The sequence below is a fragment of the Meles meles genome, chromosome 7 (assembly GCF_922984935.1).
Source record: "Meles meles chromosome 7, mMelMel3.1 paternal haplotype, whole genome shotgun sequence".
Classification (NCBI taxonomy): domain Eukaryota; kingdom Metazoa; phylum Chordata; class Mammalia; order Carnivora; family Mustelidae; genus Meles; species Meles meles.
Window position 1 is genome coordinate 79,118,126 of NC_060072.1, and position 27,466 is coordinate 79,145,591.

At 36.4% G+C, this 27,466-nt stretch overlaps 1 protein-coding gene across 3 annotated transcripts in view; it reads left to right on the top strand.

Moving 5' to 3' along the window:
- Positions 1-27,466, top strand: part of CNTN1 (contactin 1) — a 364,883-nt gene that overhangs the window by 192,051 nt on the left and 145,366 nt on the right. For all 3 annotated transcript variants that reach the window (XM_046011119.1, XM_046011118.1, XM_046011117.1), the window contains 8 exons: positions 7,179-7,311; positions 11,255-11,427; positions 13,383-13,478; positions 15,723-15,929; positions 19,097-19,196; positions 19,351-19,532; positions 24,224-24,348; positions 25,007-25,124. In XM_046011119.1, the coding sequence (XP_045867075.1) occupies positions 7,179-7,311; positions 11,255-11,427; positions 13,383-13,478; positions 15,723-15,929; positions 19,097-19,196; positions 19,351-19,532; positions 24,224-24,348; positions 25,007-25,124 (1,134 nt within the window). The remainder of the gene's footprint in view (positions 1-7,178; positions 7,312-11,254; positions 11,428-13,382; positions 13,479-15,722; positions 15,930-19,096; positions 19,197-19,350; positions 19,533-24,223; positions 24,349-25,006; positions 25,125-27,466) is intronic.

Below are 27,466 nucleotides of genomic sequence, written 5' to 3' on the forward strand. Positions count from 1 at the left end.
CAAGAGACCTCTTAGTAGACCTCTAAACACCTCAATGTCCAGAGTTGGCTTGCAAATTTACCACCAAGCTTGTCATAGGAAGGAGTAATGTAGTGGCATTCATGGCTGTCAACCTGTACTTCTGAATCATCTGAGGGAGGATTTGATCATCGAGCATATCTGACCTTTATCATCAGGGTGGAAGGGGAGGGCTGGCACTGGTGAGTCAAACAACAGTGTCTGTCACGTCACGTAGGTGAGTTGGAGTTGAGGTTTTGTTTTGTTTTTTTTCCTACTTACGAATGAGAGAGTTCTATCTAATATATTATCTTGGATATATAATAGTTTTTAACTATTACTACATAATAATCATAATAGCCTATGTGACTAGCTTTTAAATAAAATATGTGCATTAAAAATACATAGATATTTTTAGTTTGAAAAATAAAGTACACCAAGTATTATTTTTAAAAAATCATCAAACTTAACTCCACTCTTTTCCACATCTCTTAAAAATTTCTTCCTTTTTTATTTTTTGGATTGTATGAAATCAACTTGTGTCCTGTTGAGATAAAAGAATGAATACAACTAAGTTCCATAAAGTGAGCATGTAATGTTCAGATATTTAATTAGTAATTAAGTATGTGATAGTAAATATTTATTTTAGATGCTTTTCTCTATTATGGTCTTTCTTATTTTAATAATAAGATACAGCTATCTCAGGACCAATTTTTACCTAGGCTAACCTAAAATGAAAAAAAAAAAAATCTCTTTAATTCCTTTATAATTTAGTGACAAAAACAAGGGGAAGAGATAAAATAGCAGTATAATACTTATTCTATGGGAATTAGGGAATGAAATAATCATTAATTGATAGAATGGGATTATCATATGATTCTAATATTTCAAGCAAATATGAAGGAAAATTAAAATTCTGAAGAGAGAGCAGATACAGAATTTTCCTGTGTCCTCATAGTACTTATACCCAAATTTTCATGATATTTTTTCAGTTAGGATCCCTTCAATTACTTAGCATTATTTTCATTCATATAGCATTTTTTTTAATATTTTATTTATTTGACAGAGAGAAATCACAAGTAGGCAGAGAGGCAGGCAGAGAGAGAGGAGGAAGCAGGCTCCCTGCGGAGCAGAGAGCCGGATGTGGGGCTCGATCCCAGGACCCTGGGATCATGACCTGAGCCGAAGGCAGAGGCTTTAACTCGCTGAGCCACCCAGGCGCCCCCATATAGCATTTTTTTTAAAGATTTTAATTTATTTGTTTGAAGAGAGAGAGGGAGAGAGAGCGAGTGAGCACAGGCAGACAGAGTGGCAGGCAGAGGCAAAGGGAGAAGCAGGTTCCCTGCCGAGCAAGGAGCCGGATGCAGGACTCGATCTCAGGATGCTGGGATCATGACCTGAGCTGAAGGCAGCTGCTTAACCAACTGAGCCACCCAGGCATCCCCATATAGCATTCTTCTATCTCTAATTATGATGGAGATTTTATAGCATTCACTAGCTAATCATTATTTTGTGATACAGTCACTGTTAATCAATTAAAAGAGACTAGAGATAGCCTAGAAGGTGAAGTGATAAAAGTAGGCCCTTCAACTGGAGCATGCCACATAGTGGGGCATGCATGAAATAGGTATGGCAAGATGACTGACAGTTAAAGAAAACACAGTATTTGGAGGCTCTAGCTGTGGACCCTAGGGCAAGGAAGTGGCTGCCATCAGATGATAGGCTCTTGGGCAGGTAAAGCCATGCAAGGGTAAATGTAGTCAGTCTTTCTGCTAACATGACCCCAGTTTTTGTTCTAACAATTTGATGGCTACAAGTTCTTCAAACCAATTCCTTTGTATTTTAGTTACGGCAAATTACTGCAGTATCATATATTACCCATGACCCTAAAGGATCGCAACACCTGAGTATTCAATGCCCAAGCTCTAAACACACTTGTTCCCTTATTAGTGGGGAATGGTTGACAGAGAAGACAGGAGGAAAAATGATCTTTTGAGACAATTTAAATGTGTCTAACTTAGAAAATTTATTGTGTTTCAAGAGACTTGTAACACTCACCATCCTATAATTATTGTAACAATGTAAATATTGTAAAAATCCCAGTATTAGACTCTGTTCAAATTTTTTTGCCGTTGTTTTTTTTCTAATAGTTTTTTTCCTGAGACTCTTCTTATAATATCCTTATGTAGAATTATGTTTTTATAACATAACAGATTGAGATGACATATTACAGAATGAGAAATAGAATTTGTTTCAAAATAGATATAAAATGAATAAAAAATCTCTCAAGTACAAGTCATAATTATACTTTCAATTTTCAAAAATAAAATAGAATAGCAAGATTACAGTGGATCATCTCCACATAGTGAGAGGTGAAGTAATACCATAATAATTTTAAATAATAAAACTGATTATGTTGCTGATGGAACTGAGAATGGTACAGAAGAAAGCATTTGGTACTGATGGAACTGAGAATGGTACAGAAAAAAGTTTTTGCCTGTTGTTTACATTTGTAAATTTAACAACAAATAATCCCATATGACTTCATTCTTTCTTGTTAATCTTCATGATCAAATTTAAGAAATGAACTTAGGTCTCCAAAAGATTACCATTATGTGGTAGAAAACTGGTGAATTTGCATTAAAAGCAGATCAAAAGAAAGACCGATTTGAAATGCTGTCTTTAATTAGCTGGAGAAGCCATCTATAATTTTGTGCTTCTTTTTAGAAGAATCTACCCAGTAAGGAAAAGGGCATGTATTTAAAAAGTAATCTTATTTTTCTGAAACATAATACCTATTTTTTGTTTCGTGTGCCCTGTAACCCCATAATACATCGAAAGCACCATAATTTATCACCTAATTACTTCCACAGCTGTAGAAAAAAGCAGTAAGAAGGATATATTTTTTGTTGGCTGAGAGTGTAATGCTTGCATTAATGCAGCCTTCTCTGAGCTTTGTTTTCTCCCAGAAATTTATTTTCCCCTCACCCGAGTGCCCTAGCTGAGAGAACAGAGTGATGAGATCGGGTACTCTTCAAGGGGGTTATGAAGGTAACATTCAGAGGTTCACTGAGCATACCCATGAAATTCAAATGCTGGTTTTTGAGTCATTTATCTTTCAAGGGTCCAAATACATTCCCCAAATAAAATATATAGAGTAATTGCTAAACCATCTAAAGGAATACATTGTTTTCTTTAGGCCAGACCATTTTATAAAGGCATAAAACACATATTTGTGAAATAAAACTAGAAGTACTACTGCAATGTGAAGTGTGTCCTGTTCCACTTTTTGACCTAGAGAATGATCCAGGGGAACTATCTTAAATGCAATGACCTCTCAATGTGAAAAATAAATCCAGTATTTTGGTGGAAATTAGTTTCATATTTTTATCCCCCGAATGTTTCACTGTCTGTTCCTATAAAGGCCAGATGGAAGTGGAGTATGAAGAAGTATATACATATAATTTATAAAGAGTTCTTGTCATAAGAAACAAAAATAGCTTGGGGCACTAATATTACCCAGTTTGGCATATAAATGTCAACGTAGTTCACCCACAAAGTCTTTACATATGCCCCCTGAGGTATTGCCTGGCAATAGATATAGTCTCATTATTATTATTATGTGACATTCCATTATTTTCAATGGCAAATTTCATTGCTGTTATCTTTTCTAGAAAAAATTAAATTTTTTTAATGCATATGATTAAGATGAAGAAGCTACGTAAAACACCCTCAGTCTTCTAAACGCTGACCAACATTTCTCTTAAAAGCATATGCCTTAAAATTAAAAGACATGCCATGAAATGAAATACTTAAGACTATACGTTTAATTAAAATATGCAAATCTACAGATCTAATCTCGACCCTCACGTAGATGTCTGCTTATGTCTTTGTTGAATTTGAAGGTGCAATACAGTACTTTAAATAATGAGGCCAATTTGTATGAACGTAACTACTTCAGAGTGATAAAAGTAGTTGTTTTGGGGGCGCCTGGGTGACTCAGTGGGGTATAGCCTCTGCCTGCGGCTCAGGTCATGATCCCAGGGTCCTGGGATCGAGCCCCGCGTCGGGCTGTCTGCTCTGCGGGGAGTCTGCTTCCTCCTCTCTCTCTGCCTGCCTGTCTGCCTACTTGTGATCTCTGTCTGTCAAATAAATGAACAAAATCTTTTTTAAAAAGCAGTTGTTTCAAGAAAGCTAATGAAATTATAAATTGAGAATTTAGGGTTATTACAACTTCTCTAATGGCACTGTCAGAGGGCACTGTGGAAGCAGATGCTAGATAGCCTGGGACTGGCTATTTCTACGTTGGAAATACAATAATGTTAAAGAGGTTCTAACTAACACAACCCTGCACCTTTGAGATGAGGACAAAGTTTGTGAACTAGTGTGCAATCACTAATAAATCCCTATTACTAAATAAAACAGGGATTTTGTTAGTTACAAGTCTCTCCAGTTTGCTGCTTGTGGAATACAAGTTGGAGATAACCCAAAGGAAAACCCCTAAACTTGAACACCTGAGATTCTCTTGAGTGTGTCTTTCACAGAACATGATTTTTTGATTGTAATAAAATCCAGCTTGTTTTTTTTTCTTTAATGGATCATACATACACATACTTGTATTGTGACTAAAAACTCATCATCAGGCTTTTTATATAAATACAATGTACTCAGAAGACACTTAGGAGCTTAAAGTTTCTCTAAATAATATTTATTTTTTACCCTCTAAATATCAGGGCTACTTAAGTTTTTAAAAAATTGAAAAATTTCACACTAACATTGTTATTGATCAGGGTAAGAGTTGGAATAGAAGTCATCTTGTCTTCAAGAAGAGAATCTAAATATTTTGATAAAATTGCACTTCTCTGCTTGTCTTTTTAAACATTTTCATGTGCATTGGGAAGAAACAACAGAATCTCCAGATTAGCAGGTGTTACTAAATTGTTCCAATCAGAAAAGCTGTGCAGTTGGGAGAGACTCAAGGAAGAGCTTATAAAGTTGTTCAAATGGGAAGAAAAATGGCATATGATTTTTATCGTAGATAAGTACAAGGTCATTTCCTTCAGAGATTGAAAAATCTAGAGCTGACATCCAAGTGAAAGTCTATAGTTGTCAGTGATTTGGGATTCATTCTTCATTTCCCCTGGTGTGCGGTTATATCCTAAAAGGCCAGGAAATATTGGGCATCATCAGGAAAATTATTAGAAGTGAAGCAGAAAACATTGTATGCATTTTTGGCTTTTACAACTTGGAGAAGGATATGGAACTAGATGCTGCTCACAGCAGGACATTCAAAATTGTTAGCAGAGGGCTTCTGTGAACACCTCGAGTTTGTGATCTTATTTATGGTGGTCTTAGGCATGTGTGCCTGTTCCTTTCTTTTTTCAGATGTTGACTCCACATAGAACAAATGGCATGCATAAAACAACAGTTAGGGGAAGTGCGTTGGTGAAACTAAATCTGTTTCTCCAGTTCCTTTGATTTTGATCCAGCAATTTGCTCTCTGAAATAGGGCGGTGATAGAGAAGGAACTGAGGTCTGTAAATTCTTGAATGGCAATATCAGCAAATTCTAAAGTAAAAATGAGGCATCTCACCTTGAAATATTTCAGACAAGTTTAGAAAAATTAATGCTTCGTACTGGGAGAAACTAACCTGAGGATTTTACTGATTACCTGCATGTATACAAATACGGGTTGATACAACACTAATAACACCAGAACCACAAAAGTGAGTAAAACATGGCCTCTTGCTTTTAGAAATTTTATGAGTTGATACACATATACATATAAATATACATATACATGCATATGATAGGATGGGCATAAGATACATAAATCAAATTTTGAAAGGATTGGCAAATTCAAAAGAACATTGACACAATCAGTATTTACTGAATGCTGACTGTGAGCCAGGTACACTACTGTCTTATATGCGTTGCCTCAAAATAATTCTCACAATGTCTAATGGGATAGATTTTATTATTATTCTCACTTTGTAAAGGGTGATGTTGAGGCCTAAAGAGTTAAATAATTTTTCCAAAGGCATTGTAAACAGCACTGAGGCAAGATTTAAATGGTATAATGAAACTGTTCATTAATGGAAGCTGAAACAAAGCTCTCATCTTCAAGGTTGTTGTCGGAGCAGACAAAATGTCTCTGGTGTTTGCCTTAAACTCTCTCCTAAAAAATATTTGGAGGAGTGAACCATAGCTTTGCTCTAGCAGAGACAGTTTAATGATCTTATTAGGAATATCCTGCTTCCTAGCCACACATGCTAGTATTAATTCATGTGGGGCATACGGCTCTTAGCTCTTCTCTGTAAACGCTGCTGCATTGATGTCATATGAGTGATTCTCTTCTCTGCATCCTGCTGCGAAGCATCACTGTTCCCTTCCAGAGAAACAGCTGCTTCCCAACTTGGGTTTGCTTGTGATGTATTCTGAACCATTTGGTCAGATCCCAATAATTTGTTTATTGACTGTCCTAGATGTTACTGAGTACAGATGCTGGTCACATGTTTAGAAAAAATAAAATAAGCAAGAAACTTATTTCCCAGAGCTTCTAGAAATTCATCCATTCTCTTATCAAAAAAATCATTAAGCACCTATTGTGCTCCAGACTGCTTGACAGCTAGCTGGGAGATTATGGACACAGCCACCTGTTCCAAGCATTTACAGTCTCATGGAACAGACGACTGTACCAAGAATCACAGAAGGTGTGCTAAGTTCCCTAAGCTTTGTGAGGAGTTGTGAGAACACAAATGAGGACCAGCTAAAGCGAGGAGGGGTGAGAGGAAGCTTTCTGAAGGAACTAACCATGGCTGAGTCATAAACACTGTTTGAGTTTTGAGAGGAGGAGAAAAATGAGGTGGTAATTCCAGAAACGGGAAAAATTATGTTGTGAAGTCTCAGGGACATGAAGGCCTGACTTGTTTGCGGATCTATAAGTAGTTAAGCATGACAACACCTGGTGCCTTGGGAGAAATAATGAGAGATGGACAGAAAAGAATTTTGAATAAAGCACCTGAATGTTTTCCTCAGGATTATGGAGGCAAATATCTTTATTTCAAATGGAAATGGAGATTTGATATTTCTAACATTTTCCCAAAACCTTTTAAAATGTATCCAAATTTTCTTTGACTTATAAAAGAGCACAGTGTAAAATAATTTTATTTTTCTTGTAGTTTCTGAGGAAGATAAAGGATTTGGACCAATTTTTGAAGAACAGCCAATCAATACCATTTATCCAGAGGAATCACCAGAAGGAAAAGTTTCACTAAACTGTAGGGCACGAGCCAGCCCTTTCCCAGTTTACAAGTAATGTACCTCACTGCTCTTTTATTACAATGGAGTACCAAACTAGATTTTAGATGAGCATCTGTGACCCTGTACTGATAGAGAAAGCTATAATATAAGGTTGTTAACAAAATGCAGGAATATTAACAGAAATATTGACATGTAAGTTATTAAAATAGAGTTGTTTAGTGTCCAAATTGATAGTAAGTTTTCTTAAATATGTGCAAATAGTCCGCTCCCTCTTTCCAGCACAGATAATGCCAATGCCATTTCATATTATCCACTTAAAAATTGTCCAGTGGTGATCATGCTATTAAGCACGTATAAGGCTATATATGAAAATCATGCACAGTTTAAATATATACATTTGAGGATAAAATGTTCTTATATGCAGCAATCTGGATAATCATACTCATATATTATAGATAATATTCCTCTATCAACTACATTTAGAGAGCTTACATACATAATTCTAGAAAGCACCACTTTTTTCCAGTGGTCTCAAATCTATATTCTAGGCAATATAACAAATTTCTTAAAATTAGGTAGTCTATATCAATATATCTCTTTCTAGTTTTTTGTGGGATTTTTTTTTTGTTATGTTATATTTGGGAAATTTGTTATAAAAATAACTTTTAAGGTAACAATGGGTTTTTCTGCTTCAGATGGTTCAGAAAAGTTTTAGTCTGATACAAAGAATAAGATTAAAAAATTAACCAAATACCAACGGATTTGAATTTCACCTGTGAAATGGTTCCATGAAGAAAACGCAAGTGATTGATGGGGAAATTGGAGCTCTAGTGTGTCAATGTCAGCTAACTTAATTGAAGGTTGTCATTCAACAAGATTGATTTTCATGGTGTTTTTTTCTCAATAGAAAAACAACTTTCTATTGTTATAAGAAGTTATAATAATATATATAAATTTAATCCTAATCGAACTCATTTTCTCTTGAGTTCAAGAGACTCTCATGAGTCTCTGGGCTAAATTGCAAAATTATTCTTAAAATAAAATATGAATTTAGATATAAAAACACCATCCCTTTGAAGTTGTTTTTATTGTTTCAGTTTCATGCATGGGAATGCAAAATAAGTAGTTATTTTATTAATTATAAATAACACATTTATTTTGAAAATATTTGTTAGGCTAGACTTGTTTCTACCCTGAAGCCACACAGTATGGGCATTTATATACATAGTTATGGATATAGGATAGTATAACTAATAGGGTCTGTAGAGGAGATCTAGTCTAAGCACATAATTTTATAGGAGAGGAAGCTGAATAATGAATAAGGAAATTGACTTGCTCCAGAGTTAATAAATCACAGATCCAGAACTGAAACACAGCACAGGTTTTACGGCTTTCAAAGAAACATGTAATTTTTTCAGGTTGTATCTATCTATGTAGCTTGATAACATCTCAAAAGCTATTTCAGTGATCTCACTTATTTTTGTGACGCCTTGCCCTTGACATTCATACATGGAAACAGCAGATCAGTCCACAGCCTGGAAGGGAGGCAACAAAACAGAAGAGACTGTTCTCAGAGAGTGTTTTAGAAATGTGTGCTTCTTGCTGTGCCTACCTGACATCTACCCCACAGATCATTAAGAAGCAAAGTTTTGCATGACTATAATTTTATACACATTAATCAGCAGCTCCCTTTTTCCCCCTTTCTCCAGTCCCTGGCAACCACCATTGCATTCTTTGCTTCTACAGTTTGACTCTTTTAGATACCTCATATAAGTCCTCTCATATTAAGTGTTCTCACCAAAATTTAAAATGTAAAATAAGAAGGCAAAACTTTGACCAACAAATATTCACTAACTCCCTCCCATAGGTTGAACCGGCACTGAAGTCCCTAGGATGGTGGCCTGACTATCTACACATTAATGTAGAGAGCTGGAAAGGAGAAATAGATGTTTAATTCTGTTATGAAGGCAGTCTGCATTTGACAGAGGAAAAAATAAAAAGGGAAAGAATTCAGCTCATGATGCAGCTTGTCTGATGGAAAGAACATTCGAAGTTTTAAAACTTTACTTAATATTCAGAGCAAGTCATACTAACCTTGGTAATCATGCAATGTGTCATCCACACAGTAGTTTTATATTTATGGCATGTTCTGTGATAATTTCTTATTCATGGCAACACTCTGAAAGTTACAACAGGGAACTTTACCTTCTACTTATCAGCCTTGAAGTTTTATTATCTTGTGTTGACCCTCAAAATAATGAGAATGCTAATAAAATTGCATTTATTTTTTTAAGATTTTATTTATTTATTTGAGGGAGAGTGAGAGAGAGAGCATGAGAGAGGAGAAGGTCGGAGGGAGAAGCAGACTCCCTACGGAGCTGGGAGCCCAACACAGGACCCGATCCCGGGACTCTGGGATCATGACCTGAGCTGAAGGCCGTGGCTTAACCAATGGAGCCACCCAAGCACCACTAAAACTGCCTTTAAAACTGTCTGAAAGGGGCGCCTGGGTGGCTCAGTGGGTTAAGCTGCTGCCTTCGGCTCGGGTCATGATCTCCGGGTCCTGGGATCGAGTCCCGTGTCGGGCTCTCTGCTCAGCAGGGAGCCTGCTTCCCCCGCCCCCCCTCTCTGCCTGCCTCTCTGTCTACTTGTGATCTCTCTGTCAAATAAATAAATAAAATCTTTAAAAAAAAACTGTCTGAAAGGAGTAACAACAATGGTATACATTCCTAAAAACAAAGTAAACCAGTGAACTTCCCCAAACACAGCAAAATTTCAATCATTATATGACATCAAAGGCAGAATCAAATCCACTAGAGAGGAGATAATGCAATAAATAAAAAATTGGAGTAAATATAATGGAAAAAAACATAACAATTGGTATTGCTCAACAGGGAAACCCATTGCCTTGGCAAATGCTAAGCAACTTGACGTTGGATTGTTTGAGCAGAGCCAATATTGCCATCAACATGGGGAGGGGGAAGATACACTCATTGGGTTGGAATTTGGTAGGTTTTCAAAATGCAAAAGCATAGTTTTCTGTGTTTGCTTTTAAATTTCCTCCTACATTATAAAAATTAAAACTAAAAATGTTCCAGTAATTTGATTTAATAAAAGATATTCTAAAATCATTAGGCTTCTTTTGGTAAGATTCTGACCCTGATCATACCCTGATCATCGCACGCAAGGCCATGAGCCATGAGGCCACAGCCCACTATTTGATCATGACTCTTGCTTATAACATTGCTGAAGATATGAATCCTGATAAGAGAATGAGTATAATACATACATACATGGTCAGCTTAATTGAAAACTATTTTCTACATTTATCCTTCCCATTATCTCACCAAGAAAGTTCGAGTCCTGTTTTTAGTCAGTTTATTTATAACACAATCCCTCTAAATATACCTGCAACATTATATTGCAGGCTTGGAAACAAAAGATCCAATTTATTTTTACAATTTTCAAATTGTGTGATCGGCCTCTAGTGGTCAGAGTGTGATATTTACTGAGTAGAACCCTCATTTCAATTGTTTTATTGGGAATTTATTTTGATATTTAGAATCTGGTACTGATATTTTATATTTTACTTTTGCCAGAGTAGTGCTTTTAATATATTATGCAATACACCTAGAGATGCATGAATCTAGCTAGTACTTACATAGAAGGTTATCATTTATAATCTATGTATATCTGCTAAGAAAACAATGTAGCAAAATTCAACAAAATATTTGTCCCTTCCGATGCCTCATTAATAAAGAGAACACATTTCATGCACTTGAACATTTACCTTTCTGTATGTGAACTAAATTATAAATCATGAGCCCAGAGACTCAGAATTATAGGGTGTGAAGAAATACCACACTGAGTCATCTACTTAATCATCTGATTTCACATGAAGCTGTACCCATATTATTTTAGAATAATATTAAGCCAGTATTGCTGCTTGCAGGCCTATGACCTTTGATATGGCATTTGTTTTTCTTTTTCATAGATGGAGAATGAATAATGGGGATATTGATCTGACCAGTGATCGGTACAGCATGGTGGGTGGAAACCTTGTGATCAACAATCCTGACAAACAGAAAGATGCTGGAATATATTACTGCTTAGCATCAAATAACTATGGGATGGTCAGAAGCACGGAAGCAACCCTGAGCTTTGGATGTAAGTAACTGTAACTTTAACGAGGTCCAGTGTGTCTAAGTGAAGTAAAAGTTAAATGTTATCATAAGAGTTCAACAAGAAGAAAAAGCAAGATGAAAAGAAAATGAGAGAAAAGGCCCATAGATGGAATGGGTCCTCTATGATCACTGGGCCTTAACTGTGTGGAGAAAAAAAATTTCAAGAGAGCAAAGCATCCTGAGGGATATTGGGAAATAAACTAAGGCCATATTCTGAAGGGTCTTGAATAACTAGCATCAGTGGAAGTGCTAAGCCATGCATTCTCTCTCTCTCTCTTTCTTTTTCTCTTTTATTATAACATTACAGTTGTGATCTCCAGAGCTTGACTCTACCTGACAGAATCTTACTCCATAGTATGTAATTTACCTTATTAGGAATAAATTAAATTACTTTAAGTCTGAATTAAGTTAAAATTTCTCCTTATGAAGGCTGTCATAAAAAAAAAATATTTTGAGGGACGCCTGGGTGGCTCAGTTGGTTAAGCCACTGCCTTTGGCTCAGGTCATGATCCCAGTGTCCTGGGATCGAGTCCCACATTGGGCTCTTTGCTCAGCGGGAGACTGCTTCCTCCTCTCTCTCTGCCTGCTTGTGTGCTTGTGCTCGCTCGCTCTCTCTGACAAATAAATAAATAAAAATCTTTAAAAAAATTTTTTTTCAGAAACCTTGTGCTAAACTTAAAGTTAGAAGCTATTCTAGAAGAAAATTGTGCATTGAAAAGGAGTTGGACTAGACGATCTCCCGTATGCAATTTTATAAGTCAGCACTTAAATCTTTTGCAAAATGAATTACAGGATGGAAATCGATGTTTTAAGAGAAGCCGTGTGGCAGTGATTACCAGCAAGGAGTGAGCAGTCAGATTCAATTAATGTGGTGACAATGTGAATGTAAATAAATATACAGAATCCTTGAAGAAATAATTGATTACATTGCACTGAAGAAAAAAAAAAGGTCCTAAGTATTTTTTAAAGGAAAGTTGAATGAAAGAGCAGAAACATTCTGCTCTCTTTAAAAATGGAATGGGAGCAAGTAAAACCAATTTCAAGGTTGGGAGGAAGGACTGAAATGATGTCTTCACATGCAGAGGTTATGATGACATTAAGTTATCATTGTTGAAATGGCAGCCAAGTATTTGGGTAGGGGGTGGCGTTCAAGTGAAGCATCAGGATTAGAGATGGAGATCTGAAGAGCTCTCTGCAAAAAGGTAACAATTAGAATGATGACTTTTCAGAGATATAAATATATTGAGAGAAGTAAAAATCTGATTCTGTAATTTGAGTACTGATCACAGAGAAGAGATAGGAGGTGAGGCAGGGTTGAAGCAGAATGAGCACCAGTAAAGCAAATGAAGAATCAAATAGTAGAGTATCATGAAACCAAGCAAAATGTGAATTCTAAATAAACAGAAAAGAATAAAGGAAATGAGACTGAGGAAAACTCATAATTTGAAAAGGAGAAAAAAATTGGTGACATTCACCCCAAAAAAGTCAGATCCTACTTTTCATCCTTATTCTTTCACCACATTGGAGTCATTCCTCAGGAAGAGAAATATACTTTTCAAATGAGTCTGTTCCTCCAAGTCACTCCTCTTTACTTTTTTCTTTGGTAGATTCCTGGTTTTGCCTAATCCCATTGTATTTCCAGATACCCTTACTAAGATTCCTTCTACATCTGAAGAAAAAGTTGAGGATATTGTAATTTTTAGGGTTGTCAGAATACTTATGCAGGCTGCTACCAATATCCATCAGGGACTCCACAGAAGTCCTGGAGTACATGCAAATGCCACCGTGTGAAAATAGGGAATTGACTTTCATAGGTTCCACCAAACCAGCTGAGAAGTATCACATCCAAAAGGGATAATAGATGAAAGATAAAATTTACTGAAAATCTTTTTCTATTGACTAGAAAGTGAATATTTTCCTTTTGGCCTTCATAATTAGATCTTGACCCTTTCCCACCTGAGGAGCGTCCTGAGGTCAGGGTGAAAGAAGGGAAGGGAATGGTGCTTCTCTGTGATCCTCCGTACCATTTTCCAGGTAAATTTAAGGTTCCTCTGTAACTGTATGTATTTATTCAATGAATGGCTACATTTTAATTTTCCTAACAATAATGGTTTATTTATGATTAAATGAGACTCAAGATTTGTCTAAACCTTGTAATGCATCGCTTACGAATGGTTAGAGACACGTCCAGGCTCTTTAGTCACTTGGCCCTAATTCCAAAGATCTGTAATCATTTTGGTTTATAAACAACATATATGTTAGATTGTGTCCTCATTAACATTCTTCTTATACAGGAGAAAATATGATAGATTTTTTACAAATTATTTTTAGAATAGAACAGTGCCAAGTAGTGATATATAATTAGTCCGTCATTTCATTAAAAATATTACACCTTCAATATTCTGTGAATTATAAAAATGCTAGAAAAGGATAAAGACATAATATATTGTTAATCTATTTAGGAGCATCTAGCTACAAGAATAATCATCCAGTTTAGAAAGGGGTTAAATTAAGTGTCATCTGTAGCAGGGTTCAACCTTTGAATATATGTTTCCTGTAATTTGATATGGCTAAAATAAAAGCCACTGAAGTACTAATTAAAAGATAAGTACCTTATATATGTTCATTAATTTTCACTTGTTTTATCAAATATCTTCTTGAAATAATATGTAAATACTACTTTTCACAATGAAAAAATGTTTTATAATCTTAGAATTCTAATACTATGTCATAAATTTGACTTTAAAGACCCCATAAAGAACAGGATGTTACAAATCATTTCGTATGGAATATATTGATGATATATAGAGAGAGGTGAACATATGTAAATGTATAATGCATATCATAAAATATATGCTTATGTATATAATTATATATACACATATATATGTATTCTATTCCAAATTAAATGTATATAAATTCTGGTTGTTTATATATCAAATGTCAGTAATTTTCTCTCCAATAAAACAGGAGAAGGACTATTCAATGGTAAGTATAGGAGAAGTATAGAATTCAGAATGATGTAACAACATTTCAGTGAGAGAATAGTCTTTTTCTTTGAAGAACTGCTAAAACTATGGGGGAAAGACCACCTCATCTCCACAGCATTTCCCACAAATGAAATAAATGATCATAAATAGCCTATGACCACATTTGACTACATTCAGCACTAGATGGGCTTCATTTCATTGCTCATTCATTCAACAAATTTCTTGTGAGCACTTGTTACACAAATATGTGTGCTAAGCACTGTCTGTGCCACAAGAATACCTCAGTGAGTGATACACAAGATCCACCTGCCCTCAGAGATTCGCTACCGGCAGAGACAGCCAATATACAAGATACATAGGTAACAGGTATATTGTGCCTAGATATTGGTAGGTAAGCACTTGGAAGAAAAACTTGTGCAGGGAAGGGGGAAGAGTAGGTGTTAAAGGGCTGGTTGAACTTTTATCAAGGACAATGCTGTGAAGGTAACTTTGAGTAAAGGCCTGAAGGAAATGAAGATGCTAACAGTGCAGATGTGTGAGGGAAGGACATACCAGGCAGATGCAACAAAGGCATGAAATGGAACTACCAAGGAAGACCAAGGAAGCCAGAGGGGCTGGAATAGAGTGCGTAAGACAGAAGGTAATAGGAAATAAAACTGGAGAGTTACAAGAGCTAAATCACATAGGACTTTATATTTCATAGTAATTACACTGGCTTTAACTTCAGTGAGATTTACTTTGGAGGGCTTTGACAAGAGGGGTCACATGACATTGCTTAAGTCATGGAGAGATGGGTCTGGCTACTGTTTTAATAAAAGACCTTGGGGAAATTCTAAATCTATAATTCAAATTAGGAGTATAAAAGGGAAAAAGATATACAGACACTGTGGCTAGCAAACTTTTTTTTTTTTTTAATGGAGTGAGGAAAGTGGGTTATGAGTTTGGGAATTATCAGACCTAGATTAAAAAATCCCAATTCTACTTACCAATTATGAAATTCTAAGCAAAACATTTAACTGCTCTGAGTTTCATCAATGAAATAAAAGTTAGAATATTAATAGGCCATAAAATAATTGAGAGAGAAAGATAAATATAATTTCTTAGCACCATGCTTATATTCACTCAAAATATGGTAGCTTTGGGAACATTTGCACTATTTGTCTTGGTCTACTTCCAACATTTGTTGTACAATAGCCTAGATTAGATTATGCCCTAGCTTGTTCCTAGAAAACAAAATTTTTGCTTTTGAAGAAGAATTTAATATTTAGAAGACAACATTTCCTCCCAGATGATCTTAGCTACCGCTGGCTTCTAAATGAATTTCCTGTATTTATCACAATGGATAAACGAAGATTTGTGTCTCAGACAAATGGAAATCTCTACATTGCAAATGTTGAGGCATCAGACAAAGGCAATTATTCCTGCTTTGTATCCAGTCCTTCTATTACAAAGAGTGTGTTCAGCAAATTTATCCCACTCATTCCACTACCTGAACGTAAGTATCTTCTTTGTTACACACTGTTTATGCAGGTTGTCTGTTTATGGAGCACTTATAGTGATGAAAGAAATATCCAGTGGAAAGACTAGCTAGCTATTCAGTCAGGGCAAACAGAACACACCCACTTTGAAAGTCTTGGTCATTCCTCACTTATTCTGATAGAGATTTACATGATAAAAGCCCCCAAGATGGTTGAGTTTGAGCTGGTTTCCTCTAGTTCAGAGAATGCATAGGGTTCTGATTTATTAGTCAAATATCCATATACTAGTTAAAGGGGAATCACTGGTCTCTGCTTTTTTTCATATCCAAAGTAACTTCATGAAAGAGAACAAATGATTAGATCAACAGAAACTATAGTGATTACAGAATTGGGGAAAAATGCAGTTGTATTCTTTTGATATTTTAAGGAACTATTTATATGAAGCAAAAAGTATATAAATTGCCTTTCTACTATGAGTAAGTAGTATATGTACCATGTTTGTTTTGTATTTCATAATATTCTCTTATTTATGCACTTATGTAGATGTTTTATTTCATTTTATTTAATTTTTTATTATTATCTTTTTTTTATTATGTTGCTAGCTAACATATAGTACATCATATCATGGCCACTGATGGATGGACCTGAATGGCTTCTAAGATTCCTGTTGAACTACATTCCTTTTTTAATGCATTCTCTTCCTAAGAGAATCAGATTTCAATATATTTGCTTACTTCACATTGTTTTTATCACAGTCCTCCTGTTACCACTCATATCAGTGGGTTCAGGCTTCTGAAGAAATACTGGGTTTTGTTGTTCACAGAGTTAGGTTTAGTTCCTGCCTCCACTCTAAGTAGGGTATTACAGTGGGGAAAATGTCATCATATCACTGTGATTCCATTTTTACTACTCTTCTCGATTGTGGTCATGTGGTTGGAATTCAATAAATATATTTGACTTCTGGCTCTTTTGTCTCTCCACAACCTTGGGAGATGCTCTCATCCACTACTTTATAGAATTATAAGGAGTCATCATGTTAAAAACTTCCTCAAGTTTCTCTCCTACTCTACCCAAGAAATTCGTCTCTTCTATTTATTTCTTACTATTGTCTCTGTGGAGGAAGAGTTTCTCCTCACATTCTAGCTAATTTCTCTAGTTGCACTGGTTCGTTAACATTTAATTGATTTACGAACTTCCCTATATGACTTATTTTCTGAATCTTTAAACTCTCCTCCATATCTTTCCCTCTGTGTATTCCTTTGTATTCAGTACAAACAATCTTGATGACTTCTTATTTGCTAAATCCAAGGAACGATTTTCAGTTCTGATTCTCTATGAACTTTGACACTGTTGATCTCCTATACCTCTCTTGAACTCTTCTTTATTTTTCTAATTTCCCCAACTCCAACCATTCCCTTATCTCCCACCTGCCTCAGGATCCTTCCCCACATCTTCCTCCTTCTTATATTTCTCTCTAATCTTTTTCCAGATATTCTCACCAACTTAAACCTTTCAACAGTACCCCTGTGGAGATGACTCCATATTCTTATCTCCAAAATTTTTCTCTTTAAGACTTAATTCTATCTACCTCTGGGACTCATCTTACAGAAGGTTCTCAGGAATGTTAAGCTCAAAATGTTCCAGACACATCTGTCATCTCTAAAACTTCTGGTGTTCTTTGTCTCATTTGGTGATACCGTCATGTTTCTAACTCAGGATAGCATTTTTAATCATATACTCTCTTCCCCCCATCCTCCAGACAGCTAATCCAGTGGTCCCCAGTTAGTATTTAAGCACTTGGGAAATTTGTAGAAATTTGGAACCCAGAAACACTGATTCAACAGGTCTGCAATGTGACCCAGGAATTTGTAGTTTCAGCAAGCATACCAGGTGATTCTGATGAATTGGATCTTTGATCTACCCCTCAAGAAAACAATGACCCAAAGGGTAGTCTTGCTGATTCTGCCTCTCAAAGTCAACTTGGATCAGTTCTTTCCTTCTTGTTCTCACTGCTCAGAGCCCTCACCTGTTTTTCAAGAAGTAATGACCTAGCTGTCCCTTAGACTTTCTTCTGTATTTCTCTTCTCCACGCCCCATTCTCTGAAACTTCTGACAAGTCTTTCTACTTAAACCAAAGATGATATTCATATTACTTCTCTTACCAAAACCCACCAGTGGTTACTCATTGAGAAAATCAGTCTCAAAATGTTTGATGTCACTGTTTCAAGCCTTCTAGATAATAGGTTCAAGTCATCTTCAACTACATATACTTTGACATCACTTGAATTCCTAGACTTTAAAAAAAAATCCCCTTCATACTCCTGGAGCTTTGTCATAATATACTGACTGTTTCCTCAGCCTGAGCTGGTCTGGTGAAGTCACATGCCTTTCTTGCCTGAAATTCCCATAGCCCCTGCATATTCAGTAGTCTTTCTTAGCTGCCACTCTTTAAGACTATTTATTTTCATTTTGGCTTGTATTTTAGGACATGGCCTATCTATTTGTCTCTCAGGTATCATACAGTATAAAGTACCTATTCACACTGTAATCTTAATGTATTTCACCTTTCTGAGCCTGTTTTTTCCCCTATAAGATTAAGGGAATAATAGGCCTTGCAGTAGAGATGTGCTCAATGAACTCAATAAAGGAACTATATTGATGAGCCCAGTAATGTCTGAATAAGCACTCTTCTTTCCCTTTCTCCTTCCCTCTTCAACTCATTTCCCTTTTGCATGTGCCTCCACATGCACATCTTTCTTCCATTCTCCTTCTTTTCTTGCCTGTCCTCTTTCTTTTCCAGTTTTCTCTCTTCCTTCGTTTCTTCTCCCTCATTTGCTTTCTTGTTTCTCTTCCATCCTGAGTCCCATGTAGCACCTGGCACAATGTTTTACACATGTTTGATGCTCTCTAGAGATATCTTGGATTTTTTTAGTGTATGGAGACAGATTAGTTACAGAACTGTCAGAATGAGCCAATATGATTGGAAATGCTTGATGAAATTTATGCTATATACATACTGTGCATAAACAAATCTGTGCATTGTGTTATGATCACATATTTTCCAGTACTTATACAGAGAAATGCTTTGCATATTGAAGTAATTCTATAAAAGTCACAATATTTTAAAAAACTCTATTTATTCTGCCTAATCATTAGTGGATGGTTGTACTTTTCTTAATATTAGGAACAACAAAACCATATCCTGCTGATATCGTAGTTCAGTTCAAGGACATATATGCACTGATGGGCCAAAATGTGACATTAGAGTGTTTTGCACTTGGCAAGTAAGTATACTTATACTTTTTATTAGTTTATGCAGAAATATATTAATTTTTATACTATTTTAGGAAATAAATGATGTAATTGTTTAGGCATATACTAACAAAGTCATTGACTTTGAAATGTGGACACTTAGCTTTTGTTTTTTCCTATTTAAAGTCCTGTTCCAGATATCCGTTGGCGGAAGGTTCTAGAACCAATGCCAAGTACTGCTGAGATCAGTACCTCTGGGGCTGTCCTCAAGATCTTCAATATTCAGCTGGAAGATGAAGGCACATATGAATGTGAGGCTGAGAACAACAGAGGAAAGGATAAACACCAGGCAAGAATTTATGTTCAAGGTAGACATGTTGTTTCCATTTTTATACATTGCATCAATATCTTACTTATAGTCATTTCTGTACTTGAAAGGTGAGTATATAATGAATAATAGTTTAAAAACAGTGATGTATAGTACATTATGCAAAAAGAAAATATCTATCTTATGTCTAATTAAGTCTCAAATATGGCTTATACTATTACCATCATACTAATATCAATGGATTGGTAGTAGTGTCCTTGATAATTTTCAGAAAATATAATTAATGTAACTTGCATATTCCCTTCATCCTCCTTTTTTTCCAATACCTTTTTATCTGTAGAAGAAACTATGCATTATGAGTTGGTCTAAGCCACTGGCTTGCAAACTTGTATATGTTTCAAAATCACCTGCAGGACTTGTCAAAACACGGATGGTTGGTTCCCAGAGTTTCTGAGTTACAAGTTCTATTTGGGGTCCAAGATTTTTATTTCTAACAAGGCCCTAGGAGATACTAATGCTACCAGACCAGGATCCACAGTCTGAGAACCACTACTCTAAGGAAACCTTTTTTTTTTTTTTTTGGACACAATTTTCTTGACACAAGTATTTGACTCAGACATGTTGAAACAAACTTATATTTAGGAGAGTGGAATGTTGTTTTTCAGGGAACACTTGAAACTTTTCAGACTGAAATAATTTCTATAATGTTCCACAATATAAAACTTATAGGTCACAACTGAGTAAATGTCCAAGGTTTCAATAAGACCATTCATTTAAAGGCTAAGCATACACTGAATGTCAACTTAGAGGCACACGCTATGACTATAACAAGGAGAAGTAGATAAGAGAAACATTCTTTCTGTCCTTGAGGTAGTCATACTGTATTCATACTCTGTACAAAACCTCCAAATTTATACAAACATACACAGGAAATGAAATACACTTCCATACACATGCATATGTACACACACAAACATACATAGTAATAAAGAAAATTGGGAGTGCACTATGGAAATTTATACGGGATATCGATAAAGTGGTGAGGGGTATCTTAGCCACACTGAGAAGATGGATGATAGGAAAAATGGGAGGTGATGCCTAGCCAAACTGGAATACCAGAATGAGAAGACAGCATCTGGCCTCCGCCCAGGCCTCTGTCTACCCAGGCCTCTGTCTACACAGGGAGGAAGTAAGTGTCTCCAGTGGCCTAGAAGATGGAGCCTCACCACCATCATCTCATAGTATCCAGCAAGATTAGGCTCATCTTGCCTTTTCCCTGTTTGTTTCTTTTGGCATAGAAAGCCATGGCCTCTATGCCTCCCTCATCCCTCCCTGGACTTTAACACCCACACAGCTCTGATCATGTCCTGCTCCGTCTCCATCTCCTCCCCATCCCCAACTTCTGAAACCTTTGCACCGTGCTTTCTACAACACACAGTCTGCATTGTCACAATCCCCTATATTCTTCACTTCTACATAACTTGTACTCTGAACTTCTCACCCTAACTAAAACATGGTTCTCCTGTAGAGACACTGCTTCCTCTCAAATAGTCGCTAATTTTTCTTCCACAGCTCTCATCCCCTTTGACTTATAACATAACTGTGTTTCTTGTTCCTCATGCCATTTCTAGGCTATCTACCTTCTTTCCTTTAAATATCTGGTGAACAATCTATCTGGACCACGCCCCTTGTTTCTTTAAAGTTTTTACTCTTGGCAGGTCTTACAAACTAAACATTACCCTTGACATTGTTCATGACATCAGAATCAACTTAGACTATGATTATTTTTTTTTAGTAGTTTTGCCTCTCAGTTCCATTGAACTCCTCTTCTCTAATGATCTTGTCCCTCAGTCTACCTCAGCAGCCCACTCCCACCATCACATTTTAGACCTCTTTGGTACCAAAAAGTACAATCCCTTTAGAATCTCAATCTCACATATTTCTTCACTAACCTCTACCTCTTATCTTTCTAGTTCAGTTTCTCTAATACCCTGCGATACCAGGAACTACAATCAATTAATCTACCAATGGTTTAACTTTCCTTCACGTCCCCTGACCCCTACTCATCTCTTCTCTAAATCTGATCAGTCATTACTATTCCCCTGCACACCATCCCAGTGCACTCACCACTCTCTACTTTGTCTTACTACCTTTATAAAAGGCTAACCCTGGAAAAATCTAGCTCTCTGCCTAGCAGTGCCTGAACCCAGGAACTTGAGTATGACTTGAGATAAACACTAATACACTGATTAGTTCATTTTAAATTAATGATCATTAGCTTCAAGTGGGTCTTTAGTGTTGCCCAGGAATTATACTACAGTTCCCAAGGTCCACTTAGGTCCACTTATCCCACTCTTTTAGAAGATCTTCTCATGCTTTCACAATTTCCTTTAAACCCTTAATACCTCCTCCTCCACCCTTATGCTCAGCTGCTTGGCTTCTTCTTTCACAGAGAAAATGAAAGTTCAAATTAGAACTTTCACAAGCTCCCACCCCACATCTACCCAATACTGACATCTTTAACCCTGTCTCTTATTGCTATGGATTCAGCTGCTATCTGAGGTCAACATCTCTACTCTGCTTGATTATACCCTCCCACGGACTGTTGTTCCAGCAATTCCCTCTCCTGACAGCAAAAGCAATCTTTTTTCTTCACTGGATCATTACCATCAGTGTATAGTGGCTCTTGTTCTTCCTTCTTAACTCTGCCTGCTGCTCCGTTTCCCTTCTTTTTATCTCCCCCAAAGATAATAGAAATATTGACAGATTTAATCTATACTTTCTAGAAGTGTTCTTTTCCATTTTTCTTCTTTTTTAAAAGCACTCTTATTTAATTTTCATCCCTGCTTCTCTGCTGGAATCTTTCTTCCCATGACCCCCAATAACATCGTGTTGTTGAAGTGGATGCCACTTCTCAGCTCTGTCTTACATGATCCAACAGCAGCAGTCTCCACCGTGGACCATGCATGCCTCCACCATTCACCTTCTGTGCTTGGTATCTGGAACCTACACTTTGCTAATGTCCTTGTATACTGCTTGCATTTTCCTCCTCACTCCATGCCCCCCAAACATGGGACAGTCAAGGTTTGTCTCTGAAAGTCTTCTTGATTTAATTCACAACTTTTATGATTTCGTTCATCATCCAGGCTTTAATTAGGATCTACACCCTAAAAATTCTGACCCAGGTCCCTCCTCTCAACTCCAGACTTGTGCATTAAGTACACCAATAAAATTCACTTGGTACATATAAAATATGCATAGATGGCCTCTTTAAGTGAGGAAAATTCTGGTTAGACTCTTACATTTGTTAGGTAAAGCTGTCACTCTACCAGGTTCCTAGAGCTTACAAATCTGCTTTTATTCATACATCTTAAGAAAATTGCATTCCAGGTTCTTAGCAGAGTTCCAGACTATCTAATATCTAATTCCTTAGAAGAAGCAAGGTGACAGAGCAGATATTTATAAGGGAATATTATTAAGGGAGCTATTATTTCTCCTTTACTAATCAAGGGCACTCACTTTTTCTCTTTTGGTCTAATCAAACACCCAGAAGTTTACATAATTAAATCATAGATAGAATGTATCAAGTGGATTCAATTATTTAGACTTCTCATTGTATTTTTCAATGTGATATTTTGTGTCACCTGTTTGAGGCCAAGGCAGGGAAGGTGCTCATTTTCCTGTTTTATTGCCAAGATTGTGTACATAATAAAACCTCTATCAATTAACATAATGTTCTTATCAATATTTAATTTTTATAATTATCTACATGTTACAAAAATGTAATGATAAGTGAAAATATACTAAATCAGATTATAGTACTATAAATATATATATACATATAATGTTGATGGGATTCAGTGAGATCATAGAAATGTTTTATGTGCTTTTTTTTATATGCACTAAATACTTTCTATAAGTTATATATGTTACTTTGTCATAAAATGTATATATCAAAGTTTTCTTTTTCAAAGAAAATAAAATACTCCCTCTACTCAGGATTCTCTCCTCCTGCCTCCTTCTTTATTTTATGTTAATTTGTTTGCCTGAATTTATTTTAAGAATTTAACTTAAATAACTTAAATGCTCAAAAGATTATCACATTGTTCATTTGCTTGCTCTCCAGAAATATATTTTCTTTTGGGGAATACCTAGCATTTTTCTTTAGGTACCAGAAAATCAGATCATTGATTTCACTCAAGCATAGATTTCAGCAACTATACTACTGTATGTAGTTTCTAATATTGAAAGAAAACCTAAGTGATCAAGTCATTTCTCTAATCCTACAGTAAGATGTGACAGTGTCTGCTAGATAAAAGTTACATCAAAAAGAGGATACCTGAGGGAATGGAAAAGAAAATGTGATTCTTTATTCTAAAGGGAAGACATGGTGTCATAGTCCATGAAGACATAATTCTTCAAAACCTTGTCATTTTGAAAGATTTAAGTTATAAGAAAAAGATCAATTATTTTATTGTTATTCCTGAATTAGCTTTCTAACAAACATGGTTCTCAAAGATAAATAATTATGAATTGAGTTATAGTTACTTCATGTTGTAACAGTGTAGGGTAAAGTTTACCTGCAGACCTAGGTTCTAATACTGATTTTATGGCAGATGTGAAATCTGATGTATTCTCCAGAAGGTCAACTAAACGTAATATTTGTATTCTTGAGATTATTTTGAGTGTTGAGATTTTCATTTGACATTTACAATATTCTTTACTTTTCAGCATTTCCTGAGTGGGTAGAACATATCAATGACACAGAGGTGGATATAGGCAGTGATCTCTACTGGCCTTGTGTGGCCACAGGGAAGCCCATCCCTACGATCCGATGGCTGAAAAATGGATATGCGGTATGTATGTTCGGCTGTTGTGCAGTCCTTGAATCCATGTTCAGGCAACATTTCCAGGGGTCCTGGGATAAATTCAACAGAGTAAGGGTACCTGGGCCCTGAAATTTAAAAAAAAAAAAAAAAGTCTCTGAAGAAGGCAAACAAGAAAGTGAGCGTAAAGTATCTTCAGCTTAATCAACTTTCTGCAATCTTATGTCTACCTTCTCTCTCTCTTTCTCTCTCCTTATTTTCCCCTTTGTTCCACATTTTCCCCTTCTTCCTACTCATCCATCTCTACTACCTGATATTGTCCTCTTTTTTTTGGCCACTGTTTCCCTGACCCCACAGAAACAGAGGTAAGAGGGAAGGTTCTACCTTTAGCCCTGGGGACAAGTAGCCGCAGTGGGGCCTTTCTCTACCTTCCCTCTGTAATCTCCCAGCTGGGCCAGGAGGGAAACAGTGGACTCTCAACTCAGTAGGATGACTAGAACAAGAGCCACTGGGCATGGTAAGTGGGTTTTACTTTCCCATGCCGTGAAAAGCCTACTGTCTTCGACTTAGTTAACAGTGGGGGCAAAAATAATGTATCTAAATGAAAAATCAAAGGAGGCCAAGCCTAAATAAAACGTTTATATTAAAGTTTATCAAGGAAATGTATTTTACTTTGTGTTCTTTTCAGTATCATAAAGGGGAATTGAGACTGTATGATGTGACTTTTGAAAATGCTGGCATGTACCAGTGCATAGCTGAAAACACACATGGAGCCATTTATGCAAACGCGGAGCTGAAGATCTTGGGTCAGTATCCTTCCTAGTTTCTGTTAATTTCCACAAAGAAAGCAACGCCTTCAACCATGATCGTAGGGTTTCTGTAGATCATATTTGATTATTTCTTGAATTGCTAAAGTTACAAACTTTCGAAATGGGGTTTGGGACAGGATGATATTACTGTTTTATATATTTTTTTCTTTCATCAGAGAACAGCAAATAAATTAGGGGCAACACGGAGTTGTCTTAAAAAATTTAGTCTTAAAAAATTTAAGAGTTAGTCTTAAAAAATTTTTAAGCAAACTTTACACATGCCAGTTTTTACAAGTCTTGTTTCTCCTATGTGTGGGCTCTTAAATACTGCTTGAAAATCACGTTGCAATGATTGATGCTTCCATGATGCATATGACCCAGGCTCAGATGGATCTTGAACACTTGCTAGTTTTCATATTCTTTGGATCTCATGGCCTGAAATTGCTATTTAAAATCTTTAATTTTAATTTAGTTTTCTCAAGCTCTCTACTCCACCCCGTCTCCCACTTTGGTATTGCTTTCTTACTCCTCCATGAAAATTGAAACCCTTTGAAATAAAATATTTCAGTTTCCCACCCCTCATTCAAAAGTATCTAAATCTTTCCTACACTGGTCCTTTCATATTCTCCATCCAGACGAATAAGCATTTCCTTTCCAAAAACGGGCATACCTCCTATGATGGCACTTCACAAGTACTGCATTTTTACAAATTAAAGGTTTGTGCCAACCCTGCATCAAGCTAGTCTGTCGGGGCCATATATCCAACAGCATTTGCTTACTTTGTGTCTCTGTGTCACAAGATTTCACACCTTTGCATTATCGTATTTGGTATGTTGATATGTGATCATTGGTCTTTGATATTACTATTGTAATTGTTTTCAGTCACCGTGAACCACACTTGTATAAGATAGTGAACCTAATCAATAAATGTGTGTGTTCTGATTGCCCCACCAAGCAGCCTTTCCCCCATCTCTCTCCCTCACCTTGGGCCTCCCTATTTTCTGAGGTACAACAGTATTGATTTTAGGCCAATGCCTGCTAAGTGTTCAAGTGAAAGAGACATCTCTCACTCTCACACAAAAGCTAGAAACGATTAAGCTAGTGAGGAAAGAATATCAAAAGCTTAGAGAGGCTGAAAGCTAGGCCTCTGGTACTAACCAGTTAGCCAAGTTGTGAATGCAAAAGTACAGTTCTTGGATTAAAAATGTTACTCCAGCAAACACATGAATGACAAGAAAGCAGAACAGTCTTATTGCTGATATGGAGAAAGTTTAATGGTCTGAGGAGATCAGACCAGCCACAACATTCGCATAAGCCAGAGCTTAATCCAAAGCAAGGCTCTAACTCTTTAATTCTGTGAAGGCTAAGAGGGGTAAGAGCTGTAGAAGAAAAGGCTAATAACACTTTTGTTGGGGGCTAATGCAGCTGGTTACTTTAAGTCGAAGCCATTGCTCATTTGCCATTCTGAAAATCCTAGGGCCATTAAGAATTATGCTACATTTAATCTGCCCATGCTCTGAATGTGTTGTTGCCATCCAACAGCACATCTGTTGACAACAGAGTTTACTGAGTGTTTTAAACCCTCTAAATGTGGACTCTGCTTAAGATTCTCTTTCCCACTCCCTCTGTCTCTCCCTGCTAGTGCTGGCTCTCTCTCTCTCTACCTAAAAGTAAGTAAATTAGCTGGGGGGAGGGGGGTTGGAGAGGGGGAGGGGGGTTATGGACATTGGGGAGGGTATGGGCTATGGAGAGTGCTGTGAAGTGTATAAACCTGGCGATTCACAGACCTGTACCCCTGGGGATAAAAATACATTATATGTTTATAAAAAAAAAAAGAAATAAATAAAAAATTTTAAAAAGAGAGAGAGCTGAGGCCTTCTTAATTTTAATTTTATAGAAAGTCAGTCACATCCTCAAGTTCCACTTCTAATTCTAGTTCTCTTGCTATTTCCACCACATCTATAGTCACTTCCTCAAAGTCATCCATGAGGGCTGGAATCAACTTCCAAATTCCTGCCTATGTTCATATTTTGACATCAGCTCATGAATCATGAATGTTCTTAATGGTATTTAGAAGAGTTGAATCATTTTCAGAAGTTTTTCAATTTACTTTGCTCGGATGCATTACAAAATTCAACATCGGCGACACCTAGAGCCTTATGAAATGTAGTTCTTCAATAATAAAACTTGAAAGTCAAAATTGCTTCTTGATCCATGGGTTTCAGAATGAATGTTGTGTTAGCAGCCATGAAAAGAACATTAATCTCATGCACGGCTCCGTCAGAGTTCTTCGGTGACGAGGAGCCGTGTCAAGGAGCAGGAATATTTTGAAAGAAAGC